The 21,019-nt window shown below is 44.8% G+C and overlaps 1 protein-coding gene across 6 annotated transcripts in view; it reads left to right on the top strand.

The window, feature by feature from the left end:
* SLC4A4 (solute carrier family 4 member 4) overlaps positions 1–21,019 on the top strand; it is a 251,234-nt gene that overhangs the window by 111,673 nt on the left and 118,542 nt on the right. For 4 of the 6 annotated variants that reach the window (XM_054029025.1, XM_054029029.1, XM_054029024.1 and 1 more), the window contains exons 5-6: positions 764–924; positions 13,819–13,998. In XM_054029025.1, coding sequence (XP_053885000.1) covers positions 764–924; positions 13,819–13,998 — 341 coding nt within the window. The remainder of the gene's footprint in view (positions 1–763; positions 925–13,818; positions 13,999–21,019) is intronic. The other 2 variants (XM_054029026.1, XM_054029028.1) reach the window with 1 other exon arrangement.

The raw sequence follows: 21,019 nt of genomic DNA on the forward strand, positions 1-21,019 counted from the left end.
CAGAGAGCATGTAAAGTGGAGGTTCTGTGTTTCTTGACCCAATGGACAGACTCCAAACTGGGAATTAAGAGACCTGGGTGTTAATCCCAATTCTGCCAACAGAGCTGCTGTGTAACCTTGGACACATCACTTCACCTCTTTGTGCCTCAGTTTCCTCATTTGTAAAGTATTTTGATGTCTATGGATAAAAAGCACTATATAAGAGCTGGGCGGTATTTATTTATTTATTATTTATTTGTTTTATTGGCTATTCCCCTCTTGTGTTCAAAGTGTGACCAAGTGTAAGAAAAATAAAAATCCGTGAACTAAGATCCATTTTGTAATTTCTCTCTGATATATTTCAGTTGTTCTACTTTTCTGCTTGTCACAGTTTACCTTTTAAAAATCGTGGCCAAAATTTTCAAACTTAGGTGTTTTAGGTGCACCTAAATGAAAGTGATCTTATTTCCAGAGGTTTTGATAATCCATTGTCCTTTGGGGACTTTGGAGACTCAGCACCTCTGAAAATCAAGTCACTTTAATCTAGGTGGCCCACTATGGATTAGGTGGCTAACTTGCAAACCTTTGACCTGTTCAAATAGTGGGTGGCATTGGTATAGTTGTCGTGTTTCATTTCCTTTGTCTTAATTTAGAGTGACGTGTCCATGACCTCATGTACATTTAAACCTGGCAACACCCTGTGACAATCTGGCTGGTTTTGCCTCTTTCAGAAATGCCAGAGGCAGCATTTTTAACTTCTTCTTGCTGCTCTGCCCTTCCATAGGTGGATAAAGTTTGAAGAGAAAGTGGAACAGGGCGGAGAGAGATGGAGCAAGCCTCATGTCGCGACGTTGTCCCTGCACAGCTTGTTCGAACTGAGGACGTGTATAGAGAAAGGATCCATCCTGCTGGATTTAGAGGCCACTTCTCTCCCTCAGGTAGTGGGTAAGTAAACTTCCATGGAGGCTCTTTCAATAATCCTCCCCCCTCCATCACCCCCAATGCTCTCTTCCTCAGAGCCTGAATAATGGCTGTCAGTGAGAGTGAAGGAATGAGCATGTTGGCTTCCATCCAACCCATGTGCCAGGCTTTCTGGAATGACAGCAGTAACTTGGGCTGGGTGGCTTGGAAGATACAAAGTCCTTCACCTGTAGCATACAGCCCTGCTTGGTTGTGATTGAAAGCTATTGCCATTCAATGGCTCTTCAGTAGCCTATGCAAAACGATTGGTGCTTTCAGTCCAGCTCTGAGTGAATAGACGTCCATGTCATAGGAACCACCGTTACATTTGCCATGAACGAGCATGTCTGTTGGCCATCTCACCTGAGAAGTGGAGCAGTGGATGAGAATGGAGAGTGACTTATTCTCTTGCTCCCAGTCAGGGTTCAGGCACCTTAGAGCAATGTGGGGTAGCTTGCATCACTGCTACCTGTGTTGTCACTGTTCTGTGCATGAAGGGGGATGCACACTCCACTGCTGTCAGACTTTACATGTTGGGCTTTGCAAAAGCGCTCAGTGTTGGTCTATCTCTGCTCCCAATGAACTCACTGGTAATAGTACCATTGACGACAGAATTAGGCTAATGCTGAGCACTACATTCTACAGTTCCTCTTTGAGGGACTCACTCTACTTGCCTCTAAAACTACTATAGCGACTTCAGGGTAGAGTTGTTCCAGGGCTAAGCACGAGTTTGTCCTCAGAATATCATGGGATTGATTTTAAAAATGAGATTTTAAAAAATAAGAAATCTTAGGTTCTTCTTCGAGTGCTTGCTCATATCCATTCCATTAGGTGTGTGCGCGCCGCGTGCACGATCGTCGGAAGATTTTCTACCCTAGCAACACCGGCGGGTCGGCTGTGGAGCCCCCTAGAGTGGCGCCTTCATGGCGCTGAATATATACCCCAGCCGACCCGGCGCCCCCTCAGTTCCTTCTTACCGCCCCTGACGGTCGTTGGAACTGTGGAGCGCTGCTTAGCTGTTCTCCACTCTCCCTAGCTTAATTTGTTGTATCACAGTTATAGTTATAGTTATAGTTCTAGTGTTTATAGTTAAATAGTTAAATAGTTTAAAAGTTGTTCTAGTTGTTCTAAGTAGTTCAGGGGATTAAGGGGGTCGTCTCCCCCTTTCTCCCCCGGCCGCGGGGCCGGGCTCATGCCCAACGCTCCCGGCTTCAAGCAGTGCGCCTCCTGCGCTAAGCCTATGCCCACGAGCGACCCGCACGACTCCTGTCTGAAGTGCCTGGGAGAGTCCCATCAAACAGATAAGTGCAAGATCTGTAAGGCCTTCAGACCAAGGACCAAGAAGGAGCGGGACTTTCGGCTCCGGCAACTCCTGATGGAGGCGGCACTTAGTCCGGACGCTCCATCTACAAGTCAGGCCCCGGCACCTAGCACCTCGGTGCGCAGTGCCCCGGCGGCACCGGCTATGACGACCACGCGAGTGGCGTCAGACAAGCCTCCCCGGCACCGGACCTCGTCGGCACCGCAAGCAGTGCCTCGGCGCCGGTCATTATCCCCGGGGCATAAAAAAGCCCATAAGACGGGGACATCCGTGCCGAAGACGCCGGCTCCCCCAGTGCCGGGGGTAGAGCCGCGTCCGCCGGTGGAGCACCGGAAACAGGTGCCTCCAGCACCGTCGACTCCGGCGCCGAGGCCGTTGAGTCCGGTGCAGATAGCGTCTCCACCGAGACCGGCGGTGATACAGTGCCTCCCGTCGACTCCAGAGACCTTCGCGGCGGCGAGAGACTTAATAGCTCTCACGGAGCCGGCACCGCCTCAACCACCGGCACCGACTGCACCGTTGACTCGCCCGGTCCAGTCGAGGGGGAAACCTGCCTTGATGCGCCCTCCATCACAAGGGCTGGAACCTCGGCACCGATCCAGGTCCCGAAGCAGGTCCCCACGCCGCTCGCAGTCCCGGCACCGAATATCGCCTCGGCACCGGTCGTACTCGCGGCCAAGATCATCTTCGCGGCACCGCTCTACGTCTCGGCACCGCTATGATCGTCGGCACCGATCAACGTCGAGACGTAGTTCTCGGCACCGCTACGGTCGACGCTCGACATCGAGAGGCCGCTCCCGGCACCGGGCATACTCCAGGTCCTCGTCGAGGTCCAGATCCGACTCCCGGCACCGACGAGGTCATCGGCACCGGTCGCGGTCCCGGCACCGATCGCCGGCACCGCGTAGAGATAGATCATCTCCGGACCGGCACCGTGCGGCACCGCAGCCAATGGGAATCGTCTCGACGCTCTCGGCACCGCCGTGGCCATCGAGATCGGTGTCCCACTCCTCGGAGGACCTCTCGAGATCGGCATACCCCCCTCAGGGGCAAGCCGAGGAACAGGACTTGGGACATTGGCAGGACACGACAGGGGACCATTCTCATGGCCCATCTCACTGGTCGTTTTGGACCCCGTGGGCGTACCATCAGGCGCAAGGGGCTCCAATTGCTTCGACCTCTCGCTCCGGTCACTCCATCAGAGGGGCCCCGGAGTCCACCATTTCTCGGCCTCCGCCAGGGGGCATGGAGGCTTCTGGGTCCGCACCACCTGACGCCCTGGACCCAGGCACAGGTGATGCTCCAGCCCAGGAACAGGGAGACCAGGACCAGCCCTTGGATCCTGTTCCACCGGAGGCATCTTCCTCTTCTTCTCCGGATGAGGCAGTGGCGGGCACATCGTGCACAGGCCCACCTCCAATAGATCTTCGGGCTCACCAGGATCTTCTGCGCAGGATGGCCCGTAATATGGACCTGCAGGCGGAGGAGATAGTGGAGGTGCACGACCCGATCGTGAATATCCTTGGAGCGGATGCCCCATCGAGGGTGGCGTTACCCCTGATCCGCACGATTCAAACGAATGCGGATACGATATGGCAAACTCCTGCCTCTATCCCACCCACAGCGAGAGGGGTGGAAAGGAAATACTTTGTCCCGTCTAAGGACTACGGGTACTTGTATACCCACCCCCAACCGTGTTCACTGGTGGTGGAATCAGTGAACGCATGAGAGCGCCACGGCCAGCAGGCTGCAGCGCCTAAATCAAAAGAGGCTAAGCGGCTCGATTTGTTTGGCCATAAGGTTTACTCAGCCGGAGGGCTGCAACTTAGAGCGGCGAACCAACAGGCGCTACTGAGCCGCTACAATTTTAACTCCTGGAACTCTATGGGGAAGTTTAAGGAGTTGATTCCCCAGGAGTCCAGGGAAGAGTTTGGAGCCATGGTAGAGGAGGGCAAGAAGGTGGCTCGGACCTCCTTGCAGGCCTCCTTGGACATAGCAGACTCAGCTGCGAGGACCCTGGCTTCGGGTATCGCTATGCGCAGGATCTCCTGGCTTCAGGTTTTGGGTTTGCCTCCGGAGCTACAGCAAACCCTACAGGATCTGCCCTTTGAGGGACATGGATTGTTCTCGGACAAGACGGACTCTCGCCTGCAGAGCCTCAAGGACTCGAGAACAATCATGCGCTCCCTGGGGATGCATGTTGTGGGCCCTCAGCGCAGACCATTTAGGCCACAGCCTCAGCGCTTCTACCCCCCCCCGCCTCGTCAGAGACAGGACTCGACCCGGAGGCGAGGGCGAGGTGGTAGAAGAAGGTGGACCGGCCCTCAACCCGGCCAAAACCAAGGGCCACCTAGACCACCTTCAGGCCCCAGGCAGAACTTTTGAAGGTGCGGTCGAGGACGGCGCCCCAGTCATCCCCCAGGATCCAGCCCCCTCCTTCCGGGATCGCCTCTCCCACTTCCACCGTGCTTGGTCCCTTTATAACTTCGGACCGCTGGGTCCTCCGCACGGTGGAGAAGGGATACGCTATCCAGTTTTCTTCTATCCCCCCCTCCCACCCCCCTTCCCCGTCCCTCTTCAGGGACCCTTCTCACGAGCAACTTCTTATACAGGAGGTTTCTACGCTCCTGGCCATGGGGGCCATAGAGGAGGTTCCGATAGAGTTAAGGGGCAGGGGATTTTATTCCCGTTACTTCCTGATCCCCAAGTCCAAAGGAGGTCTGCGGCCCATCTTGGACTTGCGCGGACTCAACAAATTCGTAGTAAAGTTGAAGTTCCGCATGATCTCTTTGGGGGCCATTATCCCTTCCCTCGATCCTGGAGACTGGTTCGCCGCCCTCGACATGAAAGACGCATACTTTCACATCTCAATTTACCCACCTCACAGACGCTTCCTGCGATTCGTGGTAAACACGGTGCACTACCAATTTGCAGTCCTTCCTTTCGGCCTATCCTCGGCCCCAAGAGTGTTCACGAAATGTATGGCTGTCGTGGCAGCGTACCTTCGTCGGCAGGAGATACAGGTGTTCCCGTACCTAGACGACTGGCTGGTACGCGGTCGCACCAAAGAGCAAGTTCAAGCTCACGTCCACAGAATAGTGCACACATTCAACGAGTTGGGCATCCTACTCAACAAGGACAAATCCACTCTAGAACCTACCCAGAGAATAGATTTCATCGGCGCAGTTCTAGACTCCAGACGTGCACAAGCCATCCTGCCAGACAACCACTTTGGCACCATCACGAGCCTCATTCAAGGGCTACAGGCCTTCCCAACTACCACGGTGAGGTCGTGCCTTACCCTGCTGGGTCACATGGCTTCCTGCACGTACGTAACCAGGCATGCCAGACTTCGGCTTCGCCCACTCCAGACCTGGGTGTCATCAATATACCGTCCACATCGGGACAGCCTGAACATGGTGGTCACGGTCCCGAACTCGGTCCTGACCTCCCTCACCTGTTGGCTAGATCACAATGTGGTCTGCGAAGGGATGCCATTTCACGCCCCACAACCCTCTCTGCAGCTGGTCACAGATGCTTCATCTCTGGGTTGGGGCGCCCATCTCAACGAACACCATACCCAGGGCCTGTGGACTGCACCCCAGTTAGCCCTGCACATCAATGTTCGGGAGCTGATGGCGGTGCGCCTGGCGTGCCAGGCATTTCTCAATCAACTACGTGGCCGTTGTGTGTTAGTTCTCATCGACAACACCACGGCCATGTTTTACATCAACAAGCAAGGAGGAGCACGTTCGTCAGTTCTATGCCAAGAGGCCATTCGCCTGTGGGACTTCTGCATCGCCCACTCAATCCATCTCACGGCATCGTTCCTCCCTGGAGTCCAGAACACTCTAGCGGACCGACTCAGCAGGTCCTTCCAGACGCACGAGTGGTCTATCCGTCCGGACATCATACATTCCATCTTCCGGAGGTGGGGGTTTCCCCAGATAGACCTGTTTGCATCTCGAGACAACAGGAAGTGCCACGTGTTCTGCTCCCTACAAGGTCGAGCTCCGGGCTCCCTCTCGGATGCGTTTCTCCTTCCCTGGAAAGACCACCTGTTTTATGCCTTCCCTCCGTTTCCTCTGGTCCACAAGGTACTGCTCAAATTGCGCAGAGACCAGGCACAGGTAATTCTGATCGCTCCAGCGTGGCCGAGACAACATTGGTACACCACACTGTTGGAACTCTCGGTTCAAACACCGATCCCGCTTCCATTATGTCCGGATCTCATTTCTCAGGACCACAGTCGGCTGCGTCACCCCGACCTGCAATCACTCCACCTCACAGCGTGGCTGCTCCATGGTTCTCCCAGGCAGAGCGGCAATGCTCGCACTCTGTCCAACAGATTCTGCTGAGCAGTAGGAAGCCCTCAACACGGACTATGTACCTGGCCAAGTGGAAACGGTTCTCATGTTGGTGCGAACAACGAGCCACGCCCCCGTTGCAGGCACCTATTCCTCTCATATTGGAATATCTCCTCTCCCTAAAACAGCAAGGGTTGGCGATATCTTCAATTAGAGTTCACCTGGCTGCTATATCAGCCTTTCACCCAGGGGAATTCACGTCCTCGGTATTCTCTAACCCAATGGTCGTTAGATTCCTCAAGGGCTTAGACCGGACGTACCCACAACAGCGTCAGCCCGTCCCGACGTGGGACCTTAATCTGGTTCTCTCCAGACTGACATGTCCTCCATTTGAACCACTAGCCACCTGTTCACTTTTGTATCTATCCTGGAAGACAGCCTTCCTCATAGCCATTACCTCAGCAAGGCGCGTTTCTGAACTCAGGGCGCTTACATCCGAGCCCCCTTATACAGTTTTCCATAAGGATAAAGTGCAGCTTCGTCCACATCCTGCCTTTCTCCCTAAGGTGGTTTCTCCATTTCATATCAACCAGGACATATTTCTCCCGGTCTTTTATCCCAAACCACATGCCACTCGCCAGGATCAACGTTTGCATTCCCTGGACGTACGAAGGGCCCTGGCCTTCTATATTGACCGCACAAAGCACTTTAGAAAGACGACGCAACTCTTCGTTGCAGTGGCCGACTGAATGAAAGGCTCACCGGTCTCCTCACAACGCCTATCCTCCTGGATTACGTCTTGCATCCGGACTTGCTATGACCTGGCAGGCGTCTCAGCACCGCACCTCACCGCTCACTCCACGAGGGCCCAAGCCTCCTCGACTGCTTTCCTGGCACATGTTCCGATACAGGACATTTGTAGAGCGGCGGTTTGGTCATCAGTCCACACGTTTACAGCTCACTATGCACTAGTGCAGCAGTCCAGAGACGATGCTGCATTCGGGTCAGCGGTTTTGCACACAGCAATGTCTCACTCCGACCCCACCACCTAAGTTGGGCTTGGGAGTCACCTAATGGAATGGATATGAGCAAGAACTCGAAGAAGAAAAGACGGTTACTCACCGTTGTAACTGTTGTTCTTCGAGATGTGTTGCTCATATCCATTCCAAACCCGCCCCCCGTCCCCACTGTCGGAGTAGCCGGCAAGAAGGAACTGAGGGGGCGCCGGGTCGGCTGGGGTATATATTCAGCGCCATGAAGGCGCCACTCTAGGGGGCTCCACAGCCGACCCGCCGGTGTTGCTAGGGTAGAAAATCTTCCGACGATCGTGCACGCGGCGCGCACACACCTAATGGAATGGATATGAGCAACACATCTCGAAGAACAACAGTTACAACAGTGAGTAACCGTCTTTTATTTTTATTTTCTTTCACCTTTTTGAGCCTGTTGGGTTCACATTTCCAAGACTTTCTCTGTAACCATGAGTAGTTTTTTTTTTTTTTTTTTTTTTTTTAAATCTCTCACTTAATGACATGGCTCCAGGAGTTGAGGCTTGAAGAAAAACAGCAAATATCATTAGTGGGCAACACTGCAATTTAATCTTCGAGAATATTTACCATCTACTTGTTTAAGGGAAAAACTATAGACACATTTAATGAGAGAAACTGAATTCCTTTTATAATTACCCTGTGAATTGGTATTTCTCTTTCTGTTTGTTATTAATTCGTGGTGCAACAGAATAACAGAGAAATAGTTTCCACATCCAAGGTGATATTCAAGCACGTCACTAATACCAGCTACAAGAGCGCAGCAGTTACAGTCTGTGTTAGTTAAACCCTCATCAGGGGCTTTTTGCTTTGTGGCATTAACGAATTCATAGATTGGATCTCACTTTGTAACAGCAGAACTGAGCATAGTCTTAGTGGTTCAGTTCTACCTATTTGCTGATAGTACTTGCTTTGGTACTTGTTTGAGGACTTCTGAGCTCTCCTCTGCTCTGTGGATTCTCTAAGATTCCTTTTTCTCATTGTTGGGGGGGGGGGGGGAGGAATACCCTTGAGTGATATGTTTGTGACTCAAACCAGTGACCTATATCTGTCTAAAAACCACGTTCCCCAACTCCTTCCTATAAAACAAAAAATAAATGGCAGCATGATTTTATCTAAAAAGATGTAACTGGCAACATCAGTAAATTTCCCCAGCCGCCTCTTCTGCCTGAGCTCCAAGCCAGGGCTAAATTCTTCACCAGGTTGCTTTAATATCAATTTTTAACTTCCCTGTACTCTGGATTTACTCTTAGTTAAAAGCATGTGCTTATTATCTCTTCTTGACTGAGGGAAATGCCTTAGCCCGATCCCTTATCACCCAGAAATCCACTTTTCTTTCCACACCTTTGTTCTTACAGGAATCCCAGTTAAAAGCACAAACTGTTTCTCTAAGTCATCTTCAAACCCAAACTGCTTCCTGTAACTTGAAACAACTTTAAAGATTTCTCCTCAAAACTTTGAGCGTGCACCCTTCCACCCCCAAGAAACTGGGCTTGTCTACAAGGGGATGTTGGTCCAAAATAGCTAGGGTATGAATTTAAAGAGCAATAGGTGTTCCGCACTAACTCCTGTGTCGACACTCTTATTCGGCACTAGGGGTGCCCTTTTGTGGTTTAAGGTTAATCCACTTCTGCATTAGCTATTCCAGGCTTTTCCTCTGTGTAGATAAGGCTCATCTGAAAAATGGCAGGAATAATGGGTATATGTAAGTTTGTTTGATTCTTGCTGAAAATGGAGCCAAAGCAAGTACTATATCGACTTGATGTGGGACATTAGACATAAATGAGGAATGCCCTTTAAACTAAGGAGCACCCCCCATTCTAAGCTCACCTTGCAACTGGACTGTGATTACCAGACTATAGGCCACCAAATAATCATCAGTTGGTATCCGCTTTTACTTGCTACTGTCCTGATTGGCTTCAGGCTCTGTATGGCAATGCTACTTCCCTAAGCCATATAGACCCTCTCCGCAATTTAATTTTAATTTATTCATGCAAGAAGGTATCAACTGTATTTTGATTGACACTAGGTGCTGGGTGGGAGGCATTTCAAATGTCAAGTGTTAGCTTAGACTCTAATCATGCAAAGACCCATTGACTTCAGTGCATTTGCCCTGTTACCATTAGAACAGCTCAATGCTTATTTTCTCTATTGACTTCAGTGGGATTACTCACTGCATAAAGTCAAGCATGTGTACATTTCTGCAGGATCATGATCATCGATTGTAAGCTTCTTAGGGCAGGAACGGTTTTATTCTGTGTTGTGGATAGCACTGAGCAAGCTATCTGTGCTCCCCACATAAGAATTGATATTTATAAATAACTTGTGTGCACATACAGAACAATGTACAAGAGCCATTGATGATGTACAATTATTTGTCCAGCCACAGCTGGCAAATAATAAACCATTAAAAAACACAATAAATTGCACTTGTTTATACACAGAACTGTCATCTTTGATGTTAGAAAAAAATTGATAGAGTCTATGGCAATCTGATTCTGAAACAAGAATAGTTACCAAGAGTGCACCTGACCAGAGCTCTGTGCTCCCCTCAGGTACTGTGTTACCTTATGGGTTCAATAGTTGTGGACCAGGCTAAGGCTACACTGGCAACCATCAGTGGTTTGAGCATTGGCCTGCTAAACCCAGGGTTGTGAGTTCAGTCTTTGTGGGGGCCATTTGGGGATCTGGGGCCAAAAAAAAAAGACAACAAAAAACTGTCAGGGACAGTACTTGGTCCTGCTAGTGAAGGCCAGGGACTGGACTCGATGACCTTTCAAAGTCCCTTCCAGTTCTATGAGATAGGTACATCTACCTCATCATCCATGATCCTCCAAGACGGCTTTGTTCATGAAGGACATGGAAACTAGAAAGGAGTGCAGGTTGGAAGTAAGAGGAAGAAGTGTCATGAATGTTTTCTTGTGCTTTATTTTTATTTTATTTCAAAGGTTAAAAAAAAAAGTGCCCAGCTTTATAATTGATTGAAAAATTGGGGGATGGAGGGGAGAAGGGGAAACAAACATTTTATTAGCTTTCTCTCACCCCCTTTTTTGTTTTGATGCCAATATTTGAAAAATTTCAACCAGCTCTGTTAGAAATGCTGCAGTGGCATTTTGAGAGCTAGAGGCAGAGCTTTTGTGATGCTGGGTCTTAGGTTGTGGGGCACCTTACTGGAAGAGGTTAAAATGAGATAGCCCATCCTTTTTCAGAGGAGACCCCAGTACAAAACCAACCTTAGCAACCCTACTAGCAATAACAGGAAAGCAGGAGGTAGGAGGAGGATGAGAAAAGAAGGGAAAGAAGAGAAGGAAGGAAAATAAAGTTGTAGCACCAGAGCATAGGTAGGGATGAGGGGACTCCTCCACATTGATTGTTATGCTTATCGTTGTATTTCACATTTAGATACTCAGGTGATTGGAATGCTAAAAATAGCTAAGGGCTTGTCAACATGGTGCCGCAATCTCGACTACAGGGTTGTGAAATGTAGTGTGCTTTTAACATGTCCTCTGCCCCATATAGGCCCTGCTGCCGTGCACTAAAAAGTTTCTAGTTCACATCAGTGTAGTTCCGTTTCAAACAGGGCTATGTTAATGTGCACTAGGACCTAAGACAGCGAGTCAGCTATGCATTAGCAGCCTTCTCTGTGTATGCGTGAAGGGAATACTACAGGCTGTGTGTAGCATCAGAAACATAAAACTTTCCAGTTCACATCTGTTAGGAAAAGACTACTTCACAATCACTGCTTCATAGAGAATGTTTCTCATATTTTTGACACAGTTGGCGAGACCCAAAATTGATATGATGGGCCAGTTTTCAGAATAGGGTGGTAAAAGGGGGTAGGACTTGGCCCATGGTGTGAGTGCTCTGTGCCTACAAAGGAGGGGACTGAAGGGAAGTGAGGGGATTTGCTCCACAGAGCTGATGGTGTCTTTTGAGCACTATGGCGAGATGCTTTTTGTATGAAAAGAACTATAGTATTGCATGACCTCTGCTGACTGCTGTAAATACTATATTCTCACTGATGTATGAGAATTTTCATTAAACGAGAAACAGAAAACAAGCTAGTTAGAGTAATCTCTGGTGGAAGCACAGTTAAAATAAACAATAACTTGGTTTTAGAATCAGTAAAAATAGCATAATTGATTAATTTCTGAAAGTTCTCCACATAAAAACAGTGAAATATTGTCTCGTAGGCTAGGGTCCAAATGCGTCCTGGTATAAAGTCACCATCAGGTGAGGCATGTTCCTTTATAGTCTAAGAGCCAGATTTACAAAAGCTGTCTGTATCTCATACGGCACCAAGCACAGTCTTTGATTCATAAATAATAACTGTGAAATTTGTATGCAAAAACTGGAGATAAAATACCCGAAAGCCAGCCACTAAAATTGGAGACCCAAAACTTTAATCACCCAAAATTAGAGGGCTGGTTGAGGCCGCTTTGAAAATGTGGCCTTAAATATTCTTTTCTTCCCCTTAAATCTGTGCTCTTATCACTGATGAATTAAATAAAAAATTAATAGCTATGGCTGATATAACCATATTTCTTGCTCTGCTGCTGTAGAAGCCAGATAGGCAGTAGAGGGACAACTAGTTAACTGCAAACTCCTTTCCTGGAGTTATTCAGTCACTGATGACTTCATTAATGATGATGACAAACAAGAAAGTAAAACTCACAGATTTTTTGCTTTGTACTGTATCAGGAGCATGGAAGGTGGGGAAGAGGAGTTAGTTTGCCAAGTGGAAAAAAAGATAAAATTGACGGGGAAAGAAAAGTTGAGCTTCTCCACAGGTGTTTAAATAGAATACAAACAGTAAAAATTAAATGGAAAAATGCACAAAGCCTCTTTTTTGCAAAATGTCTTTTGTCTGCACACATCTACACACAAGTAAACACAAACACACACACGTGCTCAGGTGAATTGGAGTAGAAATTTTAGGCTTTTTTCTTAGTGATTTGAAAAAGAATTAATTCTAGGTTGGCATATGAAAACTGATGCCCTGAACTAATTGAGTTAGTAAATTTTTGCCCATTGTGTTTCTAACTTCCCACAAGTTTTTTAAATTAGCACAAGTGAAAGTAAGAGCTGAGACCTTCCCTCCAGGAACAAAAACATTGACTGAATTAATAAAATCGGTAACTTGGATGGGGAATTAAGATTCTCAGTAAATGTGTCTATCTCTTTTGTTTTTATAACGATTTCCCTGATATAGGGACAGAATGAGAGGGTTGATGAGAAGGGGAAAGGTTTGGAATGGGGCTGGAAGCAGTTATATGGAGACTCAGTTAAGGCAGAAACATGCAGGTGTTAAAACGATACATTTTTGCCTGAACTGACCATACTGATGGTCAGCAGAGGTGATAATTCCAATGCTGCTCCCTTCTGCAGATAACTTGAGTGAGGCAGTGGTTGGGGGTTGCAGGAAGAGTCTTAGTAAAGAGCAAGAAAAAGAACTACTCTTGGACTTGAGACCCCATAAATCCTGGAATATTTGCCTTTGGATGACTTTCCCAAGTTCATATTTATAAGAGAATCTCTTTAGGGATCATAGAATTGAGAGTGAGTTCTACCTCATGTAGTTGATGTTAATTTACTGTGGATGTAGGGGTAAACTGTAGTTTAATTGTTCAGTCATTCCCAGGAATTTTACTCCATAGTTCTTGTTAAATTGCATTTAGCTGGAAACCTCTGGAGTGAAATTCTGGCCCTATTGAAGTCAATAGACGTTGGAGCCAGAATTTCACCTGTGGTGTTGCTGTAGCATCTTGATAACAGTAGGTATCCATGAGCATTTTTAATTTTGTGTAGCAGATTCTTTCCCTTTCTGGATGACAGAGAGCAGTCCTTCCCTCTGAAGTCAATGCAATTACTAGTGTGAGTGTTGTGGGATCTAGTCTTATATTGGTATGATAGCAGAGTTTCTTTTAGGGGCCTCCTGGAACAGGGCTGGTGACTTTTGGCAGACAAACCTACTTACGTTTTGTTTCAAAAGAAATTCTTAAAAGGGAAACCTACTTTTAAACATAAAAAAATCACGTTATTAAAGAGAAAAAATGTTGGGAGAAGGGGGAAAGCCCTGGAACAAGTAGGTTGAACTCAAGAAACCAGGCACTTAGCTGAAGCTAGCAGGCTAATAATTGTTTAAATAACTTTGCTCTTTGTGATTTTTCTCCCCTCTCCATTCCCTTATTTCTTTTTGTAACAGAGATGGTTGTTGACAATCAAATTGAGACGGGCCTGTTGAAACTAGACATGAAGGACAAGGTCACCTACACGCTGCTCAGGAAGCACCGGCACCAGACCAAGAAATCCAACCTACGCTCTCTGGCTGACATCGGGAAGACCGTCTCCAGTGCAAGTAGGATGTTTACCAACCCTGATAATGGTAATGCAGAGGCCAGTTGGCTGTAGCCTTCCCTTTGAAAGAAACCCACAAAAACTAACTCCATTGCCATCTCATGCCCATGCTTTTTCTAACACGCAAGTAGTGTAGTGGGCCTTACTGATGATGCATCAGTTATGGGCTCTGCTGCTGTGGCATGTTGCTCTGTCCATATCTTTGCTGGACTAACTGGGTAAACACTAGAGGGTACAGTGCTAGGTATCTGATAGCAGAATACAGTAATCCATGGGGCTCACAGAGTAATACTTGCAGTGACACTTTCACATGATGTTGGGGAGGTGATAAAGATCAGTGAGTGTGTTCAGTATGAGGACATATAGGGGAAAAAAGTGCCTGAGACCCTAAAGGCTAGTTGTGTAATCTTTTTTATAAATATAGACCATGTTTTTATGCATATTAAAGTTTCTTCTAGAAGGTACATAGACCTTTAAAGCAAGGCCCCTGAATATAATTATAAGATAGTAAAAGCGAGCTCAGTTTTTATACACTCTGACCATTGTTCAGTGTGGTGAAAGCTGATTTCCGTGAAGCTTTGTTCATCCTAAGCGAAATCATCGTATGAAAGTGTCTGTATGTATATAAACAGATATAGGGGTGTTTGTGTCCCTTAAATATGCGGTTGTATGTGTGTATTTGTAGGCACGTGTGTGTGTGTGTATAGTTTATACTTGTACTTTATGCATAAGTAGCAACTCCGTAGTTAAAAGTGCATTGAGATTTGCACTTAGTAAAGCAGACCTGTTAGAAAATAGTATCCAGAAAAGCAAGAACAACATGTTAAGCCAGTGAGAGGGTTTCGGCATGGTTTGGAATTTTGCAAACTGTCTAAGTGTTGTATGAAGAACATTTACAAGTTACCGTTTTAAAATAGCAGGAAGTCAAAGTGAGGTGATGGTAATAATACTGTACTAATGGCAGTGAAGTCACTCCGCTTTCTGCATTCTGCCTCAAAATGCATGCCAGCATCTCCCCCGTCATATTTTATTGTTTAAATAACACTTCCTCTTTCATACTGTCCTTTATTTTGGGGGCTTATTTGTGTGTATTTGTGAGAGAGAAATACTTGCATTCAATAATAAAAAAAACTTATTGCATACCAGTGCCTTGAATAAAGCTGCATTCAGAACACAAAAATAAGGGGGGAATAGAATCAATCAAGGGAGTGTCTTGGGTGTGAACTTTTTCAGAAAGTCTGCATTAGATTTTGGTAGAGTGAAAAAAGGAGGCTATGGTTCCAACAGCACTGTACAGAAAGTTATACTCCTGCTGAACTTCAATATAGAGGAAAGAATGATAGGATTTGCCATGTTAGATCAGATGGTTGGTTCATCCCAAAGAATATGGGGCCTGACGAAAAGCTGTTGAAGTCAATGGAAGGACTTGCACTGACTTCAGTGGGCTTTGGGTCAGGCCCATATTGCAAGTAGAAATGTCATGCTATACCTGATTCTTCAGAGAAAGATGTATAAACTTCAGGTCATGCGCCTAACCTACTGTATAATGTACATTTGGTTAAGGGTACTTAATTCTTTTATGATCCCACAGAAACCATTGAGATTTGATTGCCCTTATCTTAATGTACCTAACTATTCAGAGTGTAACCTCTTACTGTGTGCTTGGGGCCTCTAAGTGCTACTGTAATTCACGTAGTAATCAAACAAATATTTTTATTAGTTACAAATAAAAATAATCCAGCCATAGTATTTGACTCTGGCCTCTAGTGTCAGTAAATTCCACAGGTTTAAGTCTATGGTGTCAGGAGTGCTAGAAACCCTTGGAATGATCTGATATTACTGTGTATGACATGGTTAGGATTGAAGACTCTTCAGAACTGGTCAGGGATTCATTGACACTAAAGTACATTGTATAGAATGTGCAATCCTCTCCCACACTTCATTTTCTGTCCTTTTTTTTTTTTTTTTAAACACTGCCCCATGTGCATGAATGGTGTCTTTCCTCTTTTGCACCAGCTCTTCGTTTAGTCCTTCACTTTTGCAGCTAAGCCCTTCGGTGATGAACCACCAAAATCTCCAACCATTTAACAGAAAACCCAGCCAAACAAAAATCAACCCAAAAACCCTGCAACATTATGAAATTGAATCATCAGCAGATCAGTTGTGTATTATGTATCTTAACAGTATTCTCCATCTCTCATAGCTTGTAAGCCCCTGAGGCAGTCATGGTGTCTTCCTCTGTGTATTGTAGAGAACTGAGTTTCTTGTCAGAACTGGTTAAAAAACATCGCTGATATATTTTGGAAATTGTGTGAGTGAGGGATAAGCACATAACCCTCATCTTCCTGTAAATTAATTTTTAGCCTAAAAAAACAACCCTTACTCAAGTTGCAAGTTGGGTCACCAATATAATGGCTAGATTTTTCATTCATTTCTTTTTAGTGTTGGAAGAAACATTGTGGTCCAGTGGCTCCACTGAACTGGACTTGAGACCTAGTCCTGTTCCTGGCACTGTCACTGATCTGCTGCGTGACCTTGGACAAGTCAGTTAATTGTTCAGTGCCTCTGTTTCCCCATCTATACATGGGGGGTAATAAATAGTGAAGTGTTATAAATTTGAAGTTAAAGAACTTAAACTTTAAATAAAGTGCTTTGAGCTCTAAGGATGAAAAGGGTTATATAAAAACTAAGTATCATAATAATAATTATTATTATTTATCAATGCTTTAATTAAAAAAAAAAGTAAAACCAAAAGTGCCTTTGGATGTATGTACATCACTGCTTAGATTTCATTGGGTGATCCACATTTACATCTGAAGGCAGAATTTGGCCTTTAAACCTATAGAAATGTAGTGAGAACAAGACAACAGCTGATTTTCATCTTGCCTGATAACAATAAAAGTGCCACCAGCCCATCGTGATTTCTGCCATGTAGATGATTCCTTTCAACAGTTCCATTTTGTTTGCATTGTTTTGAAGCTTTCATACAAATTTAAAATTTTTATTAAAGCTAATGTTAAAATTATATAATACATAGGTTAAGAAAAGAGTGTCTGTACATCTGGGTATAGTGCTTAAATGATTCAAAAGCACAAAGGTTGTTTTAAAAATAATACAATATGTATAGTACATTATCAGCAATAACCCAAATAAGATTAATAAATTTAACGATACAATTATTACTACAGTGTATAGGAGGTTAATAAGAATGGCAGTGATAGTTCCTCCAGAGAAGAGATTTGTGCCTTGTCTACTTCTCACCTCTCTGTGTAATAGGTTTATGGGCTGATAAGATATTTAAACAGCTGCTCTGTGTTCTGCCAATATTAGAACAGATAACTTCTAACCTCCAGTCCACCCTTAAAACAATTTAAACTAAGTTACCAAACTGATTTTAAAGTTACCATTAATTTGACTGTGCTTATACAATGATGTGTATATTCATTAAAAAAGTATTGATGAAGTGACATTTAATGAGGTATAACTAGTTTATATACCATACTACATGTCCGTTATACCTCAACATTTTATATAACTTATTGGCACTTAATGTGCAATAAATATTTTTAAATGTGTGTTTGGAACCCATGATTTAACATGTTATCCAGTCTTATTAATTTGTTCCTGAATATCATTTTCTTTACTAAACAATATTCTAACTGTATGACTATGCTCTTTTTTTTAAAATGTGGATTGCCCATCTGCCACTGGATTTCCAATAGCTTTTTTTGGAAACATTACCTTTATAAACTAAAAATAGAAAACATATGCACAATTATAAATATTTACTATGTTGCAATAACTTAAAGAGGGGAGGAATACTCCATTCAGAATACAATAACTCCTCACTTAAAGTGGTCCCGGATAACATTGTTTCATTGTTACGTTGCTGATCAATTAGGGAACATGCTCGTTTAAAGTTGTGCAATGCTCCCTTCTAACGTCGCTTGGCAGCCGCCTGCTTTGTCCACTGCTTGCAGGAAGAGCAGCCCATTGGAGCTAGCTGGTGGGGGCTTGTAATCAGGGTGGAGTATCAGCTCCCCTAAGTTCCCTGTGCTGAAGCTGCCCAGCAGGCTAGCAATTGCTGGCATTGAGCTGTCCCTCCCACACTGCCATGTGCTGCTCCTGCCCTCTGCCGTGGAGTTGTTCCCAGAGACTCCTGCTTGCTGTATGGGGGGGGGGAAGTAGGGGGTTAATGTCAGGGTGTTCCCCCTTCCCCCACTCCTGTACCCCGCTTACCCCATTTCCATAGAGCAGGGGGTACATACGACAGGATTCAGGACGGAGGGAGCTTTCAGGCAGTAGCTGTGGTCTCAGCAAACGGATCTAATTAACAAGGCAGTGTATTTAAGACTGGGGTCAGCTACTTAAAGGGGAAATGTGCTTCTCTCGCTCTCAGACGCACGGTGTGTGTCTCTGTCTGCTATGCTCTCTCCCCTCCCTCCATGCCTGCTGCCTTGTAGAGTGAGGCTACATTAACAACCAATTAACCCTTGAGGGCTCAGCCAAATCCTAGTTCATCATTTAGCAGTAAGGCATTCCCTGAGAAATATCCCACCCTCTGACTTCACCACCTCAACCCAGCTTCACAATCATCATCGCTGTGTACCAGTATTAAATTGTTTAAAACTTATACTGTGTGTGTGTGTGTGTGTGTGTGTGTGTGTATATCTATATCTATATATATCTTTTGTCTGGTGAAAATAATTTCCCTGGAACCTAACCCCCTCATTTACATTAAATCTTATGGGGAAATTGGATTCGCTTAGCATCGTTTCGCTTAAAGTCACATTTTTCAGGAACATAACTACACCGTTAAGTGAGGAGTTACTGTAAATAGCTGCCCAAGGAAGGCCAACCTGGCAACCTCAGTTCATGGTGAGACCCAGTTGCTCACAATGATTCTTTAAAGTACAGTCACCCCTCGCCTAAACTGCCCTTTAGACAAAATGGAAGTGCTCAATGGAAATGGAATTTTGGGGCAGCACAAAATTCTTTTTTTTTTTTTTTTCCCCCTGGCTTCGCTTCTTGGGGCGGCAAAAAATCTGGAGCCGGCCCTGTACATTAGCAGTTGTGGTGCATCCTAGTGATTTAGGATCTTCCTACTGTGCTACAGCTCCCCTTCTGTGTTATCTTTACATATCACTATACTGTGGCCCTGATCTTGCAAACACATGTGTGAGTCACCATTGTCCTCCATGGGCCATACATAAAATTACTCTCATGTGTAAGTGTTTGCAGGGTCATGGGCTATTCTTGTTAATTGCTGCTAGCTCTAGAATTGAACTCTGTTATATATTTAATGGGACACTGTCAGGATGAAAGTAATATTTTTTTTTAAATATTGTTAAATGGAAATAATTTTTGAAAATAAAATTTACCTGTTACCCATTTTGATTTTTGCTCTTTGGTTTGGAAAATAAAACGAGGCTTAGAAGTTTCACTTTCTTTATCTTCTCCTTAGCACTAGGTCACTTATTATTCTAAAAGGAGGAAGAACAGTTTAAAACAAAACAAAACAAAAAAACCTTGAAGGGAAAGCCTCTTTTTAGGATTATTGCCAATTTTTGTTTGAAGAGCATTTTGTCATTAAACAACTGCAATGTAATTCTCCTTTAATTGTCACATGTCTGGAATTACAGATAATTTTGTTTTGAATCATTTAAATGGTATGAAGATTAACATCCTATAACTTGCTTCATCTGGAAAAGGTTTAACTTTTTAAAAAAAATTATTTTTTGTTTTTTTAGAACAAGAGCATGGGTGAGTTTAGGATTGATACACTTTAACCTGTATGCTATCAAAGCAAGAAAAACAAGGAATATAGAAATAATTATTAGAAACTAAACAGAGAAATGGACTATTTGTTTATATTAAGATTGAGGTAGCAAATTCAGTAATATAATAAAACTAAGAGGGACTCAATCCTACAAACCCTGCACATTATAACAAAGGAGCTGGTGATATTACAAGCATTGACACATTTAGGCTTCCGTTAGGTTGATTATTATATATATATATATCTTTGGCGTATTTGGTTTTGTTCATGTCGCAAAGACAAGCAAGACAATCCACCGTTTCATGCAATCAGCGCCACTGCAACTGGTTCTTGTGTGAATGTAACAATATCCCCACCGTGGCAGGCTCACTGCATTAGAGACTGCCAGGGAGAGGTTATGGGGAAGGAATCTGGGGAGTTCTGTATACATTACAGAGTAGGAAAATTTGAACCAACGGAAGTTTAATAATTTCTTAACTCTTAAATTAGTTGTTATTGTACTCTCACTTTATAATGTGCAGTCATGAAGTCCCCATGGGATGACTCCTAAGAAGCCTCTCACTCAATGTGTTCGACTGTTGTCCTGTATTGGCTAGTCCACAGAAGAGCTCTTGCTTCTGTTGCTGATGTCTCATGGATAATCTGCAGCTCAGGTGGTAGAGGCCTATATATTTGGAGCCAAAGAACTTGGGTTCTAGCTCAGATAGTGACCATGATGTCTTTAAATTGCAGACTACGGGTTTATTACAATTTGATGTGATGCACAAATAGTTTGGGAAAGACCATGGCGGTGTTTCTAAAATCCATTTTCATATTTGCTTTCATTAAAATCACTTGGAGATTTGTGAAATGTCTGTAAAATTCAGCATTGTAAGAGGGGGAGAGTTTCAAAGGCACAAATAGGAGCTAGGTTCCCAACTTCCAGAGATTTTCAATGGCAGCTGGCTACCCTATGTGCCTTTTGAAAATCTCACCCAGGATGACCATCTCTTCATTACACGGGTTGGCACAATCATTCTGTTCCTAATTCATTTGTTTAATTACTTCTCTTAAAAAGACATAGTGATGATTAAATTGGCCAAAACACTTTTCAAGTTTAAAATCCTTCAATGGCAAAGGTATGCAATAAATGTTTTTATTTACAAATGTGTAATTAGGGTTGAGACTTGGTCTTGCCCAGCCAACATTGTTTCAAGAGGAATTTTCCCCAGAAATCATTTTGCTTTGATTGGATCCACTGATATGAAAGAGGCTGTGAAAATCATAATAA

The sequence above is a fragment of the Malaclemys terrapin genome, chromosome 5 (genome assembly GCF_027887155.1).
Source record: "Malaclemys terrapin pileata isolate rMalTer1 chromosome 5, rMalTer1.hap1, whole genome shotgun sequence".
Classification (NCBI taxonomy): Eukaryota; Metazoa; Chordata; order Testudines; family Emydidae; genus Malaclemys; species Malaclemys terrapin.